General features: G+C 48.5%; 1 protein-coding gene across 1 annotated transcript in view; it reads left to right on the top strand.

Moving 5' to 3' along the window:
- The window catches only part of LOC126983114 (muscarinic acetylcholine receptor DM1-like), a 288,456-nt gene that overhangs the window by 177,409 nt on the left and 103,547 nt on the right, over positions 1-7,500 (top strand). The window contains exon 5 of the mRNA XM_050835611.1: positions 2,036-2,265. Within this exon, the coding sequence (XP_050691568.1) occupies positions 2,050-2,265 (216 nt within the window). The 5' untranslated portion in view covers positions 2,036-2,049. The remainder of the gene's footprint in view (positions 1-2,035; positions 2,266-7,500) is intronic.

The following is a 7,500-nucleotide window of genomic DNA, read 5'->3' as shown; positions in this document are numbered from 1 at the left end:
AGAGATAATGGTTTGATGTTAATGGGAGCGATCACGGTGACGGACGAGAGGAGGAGGAGGAGGAAGAAGAGGAGGAGGAAGAGGAAGAGGAGGAGGAGGAGGAAGAGGATGGTAATGTTTGATATGCAGTGATTATTTATATTGTAGGTATGGGTGAAGGAAGAGAGGAAGGGAGTGGAGAAGGAAAACACGAAAGAGGGAAGATATAGTAAAGAGGATAACGGAAGGGAATGGAAAGAAAGACAAAACAGTATTAAAGAAAGATAGAAGGAAGAATGGAGGAAAAATGAAAGAAAAGCAAATAAGAAAATAGGAAAGGAGAAAGAAGAAAGAAAGGAGAAACGGAGGATAGAGGAGGAAATAGAACTACTACTACTACTACTACTACTACTACTACTACTACTACTACTACTACTACTACTACTACTACTACTACTACTACTACTACTACTACATGATCAAAGCATCGCGTAATAAAAACAAGTATTAGTAAGATCAAGGAAAAAAAAAGTATTACCATCACCACCACCACCAACAACAACAACAACAACAACAACAACAACAACGATACTACCTACCAAGTTTGCTCACATTAAAGGCTATAGTGGACTCTTCAACCACCACAACCACCACCTCCACCTCAACCACCATCACCACCACCACCACCAACAACAACAACACTAACATCAAAATCCCCCAAGAAACTATAAAAAAAAACTCAATATTCTTACCTTAACCTAACCTTTACCCTCCATCCTGTGTGTGTGCGTGTGTGCGTGTGCGTGCGTGCGTGTGTGTCTTCGCTCCTCACTGGTTGATTACAGGTGTTAGGGGCACTCAGGTACGCCACTCATTAAGATAAGGTGAGAAGGTGTTGTGCTCTCGCTCCACCTTGCTTGTGTGTGGAGAGAAGGTGGAAGGGGAGGGAAGGGGAGGGAGGTGGAGGGGGTAATGAGGTGATTGTAAGGGGAGGGAGGTGGAAGAGTGGATGGTGAAAGTGAAGTGGTTTAAAGGAGGGGTGGAGAAAGAGAGAGAGAGAGAGAGAGAGAGAGAGAGAGAGAGAGAGAGAGAGAGAGAGAGAGAGAGAGAGAGAGAGAGAGAGAGAGAGAGAGAGAGAGAAGAGGGAAGAAGGAAGAGTTGAAGAAATGAATAGAGGAAGGGAGTGCCGAGATGGAAGGAAGGAAGAGGAAATGGAAAAGGAGATAAAAAATGATGATAGTGAGAAAGTTTGAAAATTGGACTGAAAATGAAAATAAAGAAAGAAAAGAATAGAAAAGAGAAAGAAGAGGAGGAGGAGGAAGGGTGGAATGGTTGAAGAGGGAGAAAGGTGAAGGGAAGAAGAGTTAAAGGGTGCAGGAGTGAGGGAAAAGAGGAGTGGAAGAAAGTTGAAGGGTAGAAGAAGCATTCCCCTTTCTATAACTTTCCCTTTTGATTTGTTTCTATTAACGTCACTTAAACGTCGCCTTTTAGTACGATTTTTATTTTTTATTTTTTTATTTTTTTATTTTTTACAACAAAGGAGACAGCTCAAGGGCACACAGAAAAAGGAAACAATAATAATAATAAAAAAAGCCCGCTACTCGCTGCTCCTAAAAAGAATCCAAAGAGGTTTTTATCAGAACACTGCAATATTATTTTCAGCATCAGTACTAACATTTTCTTTACTCACTTCCCACTCCTTCCTCAATTCCGTTTCCTTTAAATATTTGCTTTTAAGATTGCCCGGTCTATGCTGTTTATTTCTATGTTATTAGTACGTTACAAAACCTCTCTTAACAGCGGTACTAACACTTCTTTTTCCTTCTATACTTCTATTCTTCCCCAATCCCTTTTTGACGCTAACAACATTCCCATTGATTATAAGCCTCCGTTTCAGATATTGGTTTAACAGTATCTGGTCTGTGATGTTTAGTACTAGGTTACAAGTACAGTCTGACACGGGGATGAGCACTGAGGCAACGCGTATATGCTCCTAGCTTTACCTTTGCCAATAGCCTTCCTTACATCAGTCCTAACAGCCTCTCCTCTCCTCCAGCAGGCCGGGGCGTGATGGCCAACGACAGACTGTACCCGTATTACCGCTTCGTCATCAACGTCTCGGACTACCAGGACGCCGCCTACGAGGAGCTTCTGCACTGGTCCGATGCCGTGCTCAGCCAGATCTCTCGGGCTGATGGCGGCCCCCCTGACTCCCCCGCCCCCGCCGCCCCGCCGCCCCCGCCTCTCCATGCAGCCCCCAACACCACCACGTCATTGTTGCAGGAGGTTGGTGTCTTGTTGGTGTGTGTGTGTGTGTGTGTGTGTGTGACCCCTTAAGTTATATGTAGAAGTCCTGGCAAAGAGAGAGCTAGGCAGGACTAAATTTGAACACATTAAGAAAGGCCTTTGTCATGCAGTGAACTACAAAGAAATCTCTGTATAAATCTAAAGAATGATGAATCAGAGTTAGTAATATCGAGCGAAGGCCACTAAGAAAGGATAAGTATACGGAAGGAAGGAGAAGGAAGGACAAAAGAAACCTCTGTAATAATAAAACTAAAGAACGATGAATTAGAGCCAGTTATTATGGTGATGATGATGATGGTTATGGTGGTGAGGAGGAGATAGACGAAAGTAAACACGTTCATATAGAGGGAGAAGAAGAAATAGAAGAACAAGAACAAGAACAAGAAGACAGAGGGTAGGGGATGAATGAACGAATTAACCCGTCGTGTCCTTAATGCAAATCGGTTTAAAGTTTTGAATGGAGGTTGTGTGTGTGGTGATGGCGGGGCGGGACAGGAGGCGAGTGAGTGGTTGCCTGGTGCTGCCTAGTAGAGGTTGACGCAGCTCCGGTGGTGCAGAGGAAAACACGTAGCGATGAGTTTTCTGGTAGCAGCAGGGATCATGTTTCTTAATGGTCCCCCCAAGCGAGAAAAATGAGAAAAAAACACCCCTCACACAAACCATTTCATAATATATATCAAAGCATTTGTGATCAGATTATGTATCGTCTATTTTTGGGGGTTTATATCGTGGCACAAATTTGGCCCGTCGCTGCTACATGGCAAAGCCACAAATTTGGCCCGTCGCTGGTACACGGTAAAGCCACAAATTTGGCCCGTCGCTGCTACACGGTAAAGCCACAAATTTGGCCCGTCGTTGCTACACGGTAAAGCCACAAATTTGGCCCGTCGCTGCTGCACGGTAAAGCCACAAATTTGGCCCGTCGCTGCTACACGGTAAAGCCACAAATTTGGCCCGTCGCTGCTACACGGTAAAGCCACAAATTTGGCCCGTCGCTGCTACACGGTAAAGCCACAAATTTGACCCGTCGCTGCTACACTGTAAAGCCACAAATTTGGCCCGTCGCTGCTACACGGTAAAGCCACAAATTTGGCCCGTCGTTGCTACACGGTAAAGCCACAAATTTGGCCCGTCGCTGCTACACGGTAAAGCCACAAATTTGGCCCGTCGTTGCTACACGGTAAAGCCACAAATTTGGCCCGTCGCTGCTACACGGTAAAGCCACAAATTTGGCCCGTCGCTGCTACCGGGTCAAGTTGGTAGGTCAAATTCAACAAAGCCATATGAAAGAGGTGGTTTACTAACAGAGAGGTAGATGACTTGGATACTTCTGTTTGCGTTTGACCCATTGAAGACTTTCTTGATGGCCCCAGCCTATTAGTGACGCGGGCAAGTTTTTATAATGGCGCCATTCATGCTAGACCCGTGCTTGCCTCCGCAACTCCATGCACTTAATCCTCTTGAGAGACCTTCGCTAAAGTCCGGGTTGATTCATGTTTATCAGGATAGCATGTGGATTGACTCCATCCACTCGGCGATGAAAGAAAATTGTCTGCTTTCAACAGCGGGCGGGACTCGGAAATGTGTCTTCAGATCACCACGCCCGCACGCTGACCCCTCGGCCGCCGCCTGCCCGTTACATTCTTTACTGTTCATCGCTGCGGGTGTTGCTGTGCGGTGGGAGATAGTTCTGAGGGGCTGCCGTGTGTAGCCATAAAGACCTCTTGTAGTTATCTTTACATCCTTGCGTATCCTTGTGCATAATAATTTACTGCGAAATTATTATAAATGACAACATATCATAAATACACTTTAGAGAATTCCTTCATGGTAGCATTTGAATGAACAGAAATTATTTGTTGAAATGAAGCCGACTAAAAGATTTTAACAAAAAACTAAGAGATTGGAACTAAAAGATTATAAACGGAAAAATTTAAACAAAATCAATTTTCCCTTCATGCTTCACCAAGAAGGCGTCGCTGGTCGCCTTGGGGGGCGGCGTTCCACCTCTTAACTGTTTTCCCTGACACTCGGCGTTCAGTGTTCTTTTGTACTCATTAGTGATGTTCTGAACCTTCGCCCCGCTCGCTACCCTTCTCCTGATGCTCACGCCTGCGGCTGCCGCCACCCGGACCGGGCTTGTTCACAGTCCGTTGGTTCAGGCCACTGTCATTAGGTGAAAGCCTGACAAAAAACCATTGTTGGTTCAGGTCACGGGGGCGCGGCGTGTCCGCATGCCGTCCCTGCGTCTGGCCGCCTGGCGGGCCATCCACCGGAGTATCATTCCCGGGGTCACGAGGAGTCGCCGCGGTTGTCCCGAGCAGCGCCTCGAGCTCCTGGATCAGCGCCTCGAAGGTCGGCGACCCAGCGGGCCCCGGGTTCATGGCGGCGTGCACCCAGGCCCTGACGGGGGCGAGGGAGGCGGCGTGGTCGAGGCCTCCATGCAGGGCCAGCGAGGTCTCAATGATGTAGGCCAGGTTGTAGGTGTCAAAGTCATTCTCCTCAGGACCCGAGAAGGGCTCCGCCTCCTCCTCCATGTTCGTCGGGCACGCGTCCACGGGCCCGGCCATGCCCAGGTCTATCAGCGTGGCCTCTGGGCCTCGACTGCCCACGCGCACGCACACGTTGTCGCCCTTCACGTCGTTGTGGGAGTAGCCTTGCCCGGCCACGCCCTGCAGCGTGCGCGTGACTTGCAGGACGACGCTCAGCAGCGCCGGCAGGCCGGGAGCTGTCTGGAAATATCGGTCAGCCGTCACGCCGGCGTAGCGAGTCACCAGCTGACGCCTCCTGACGCAGACCCCGACCAGCCGCTGCACGCCGGCCACGCCCTGCAGCCTCTGCAGGATGGACGCCTCGTCCACTAGGTCGTCAAAGCCTTCAATAAAGTAGCTCTTGATGACCAGCTCCTCGCCGCTGTGAGGATCCCGCACCCTGCAGCAGGAGCCAAAAGCCCCGCAGCCCAAATCCTCTGGAGTTGCGCCGCTCAGCCGCTCCACCTCGCGCTCGTCCAGGAGAGGGACGCCGGCCTCCTGAAGACGACTCGCTGCGCGGCTCTCTTCGGCAGAATACTGTTGCTGCCTTACTCCCGCGGCGCTCCTCGCGTCCAGCAATTGGCAACACGCTGGTCCCTGCTCTCCCTCTTCAGCTGAAGGTCGCTGCCGCTGTTTCTTAACAGGCCGCGGCGAGCACTCCGGGTCTGGTGCCGGCCTCTTGGCGGCTTCCTTCGTATCACGGTCTCCTTGCTGTCCGGGGACACACACTTGCTGCTCGTCGGCGCCGCGGCCAGCGGGGGACAAGCGTTGCTCGGCGCCGGATAGCCGATGGTTCTTCAACATTTGATTTTCGTCATCTGACGCCGACAAAAGCCTTTTCTTGGCCGTCTTCTTTAGTGAGACCACTTCCTCTCGCTTCCCAGTGTCCTTCGTTCTTCTTTCTGGCTTCAGTTCATCGCTATCATTCAAATACTTCCTTTTCTTCACTACAAGAGACTTGTCTGCGTCCAAGCTGAGGGACTTTCTCTTGGCGGGTTTGTTCTCGGTGCTCGAGACGCGGACAGATGTGGTGGTGGTGGGTGGTGCTAACTCTCTTTGACGCTCTCGAGGATCCATTGTGTATACTCTCTCAAGCATCTGGTGTTCGCGCAGACACCTTACATCGGTTTGGCGGTGTTGTTTTTGGGTAGCCTGGAGTAGGCACAGCATGACGTAGAATCTAGAGCTAGTGAGGACGAACCCGCCGTCACTCAAATATTTCCTCTTCTTCACTACGACAAAAGGCTTTTCCTCCGCGGCCAGGCAGAAGGACTTCCTCTTGGCAAAATCGATCTTCTCGGTGCCCGAGGCGCGAACAGACGAGCCGGGTGATGATAACTCTACTTGACGCTCTCGAGGATCCATTTCGTGAACTGATACAAGTAACGGTGCTGGCGCAGACACCTTACATCGGTTTGACGGTGAGTCTTTAGAGGAGCTTGGAGTTGGCACAGCAGGACGTCGAGTCTAGAGCTGGTGAGGGCGACGCAGCCATCACTCAAAGTCTTCCTTTTCTCCACTACAAGAGACGTCGTGGCGGGTGATGATAACTCTTTAAGCTCTGGTGGAGGCTCCATTTCGTAAACTGGTACAAATAGTCCGTGCTTGCCCAGACCACCGCTGCCAGATTGTCGTACTCAGAGCATAGTATTTATCGTTTTTTGACGCCTAACTATTGCCAAGAAACATCAGGAATTAACTATTTTAACAATAAATATAAATGAATCTCGTTATTGGGGCCCAGGAGGTGTTTTTTGGGTCGGAAATCGGGAAACAGGAGGCTGAGTACGATAGTCTGGCAACGTTGGCCCAGACACGTCACGTCGGTTTGGCGGTGGATGTTTTAGGAGCTTAGAGTTGGCACAGCACAGGGACGAGCCTAGGACCAGAGGGAGTGAATTTTCCATGACGCGGCACATGAAGAAATTGGTGGTTCGAAGCACGGTACTTACCTTTGGCCCTAGGAAAGTGCCTCCAGGCTCCTGACTTCTTACCAGCGATGCCAAATTGTCGTACTATGAACATTACATTAATCATTTTGAAGCTCCAAGATTGTCGTAACAACACAAATAACGATAGAAAATTAAAGTTATCGTTAAAACGGTTAAATATAGATTGTTTTTCGTTCTTTTTGCTAGAGTTATCAGTCAGAAACTACGAAAATGCAATGCGATGAGTACGATAATTTGGCAACGCTGCTTCTTACAGGGAAAACTCAAATTGATTAAATGGATAAGTCATGAGACAAAAATAATATAAGGTTAAGGTCTCTCTCTCTCTCTCTCTCTCTCTCATGAGGCACTGATGCGGTGGTCCAATACGGTAGGGCCATTAGAGAAATAGATAAATTCATGGGTAGTGAGGTTAGGTGGGGTTAGGTTTACAGGAGCTCCCTTGTATAGCCCTACCGGCCTCTTGCAGTATCTTATGTTCTTATTATGTTCGTATACTGGTGTGTGTGTGTGTGTGTGTGTGTGTGTGGGGAGTATAGGACAAAAACTCACCTAACGTATACTGATTAAATGCAAATAAGGACAAAAACTCACCGAAATGAAACAAAAACTCACGTAATCTAACTTAACTTTGGTGCATTGTAAGAGCAGTGAGTAGCGGGCTTTTTTTTTTTTCATTATTGTTTTCGTGTTTTTTTCCCCTTGAACTGTTTCCTCTACTGTAAAAAAAA

The sequence above is a fragment of the Eriocheir sinensis genome, chromosome 53 (assembly GCF_024679095.1).
Source record: "Eriocheir sinensis breed Jianghai 21 chromosome 53, ASM2467909v1, whole genome shotgun sequence".
NCBI classification, from domain to species: Eukaryota; Metazoa; Arthropoda; class Malacostraca; order Decapoda; family Varunidae; genus Eriocheir; species Eriocheir sinensis.
The sequence above is the reverse complement of the archived record's forward strand: the minus strand, read 5'-3'. Positions and strand labels throughout refer to the sequence as shown.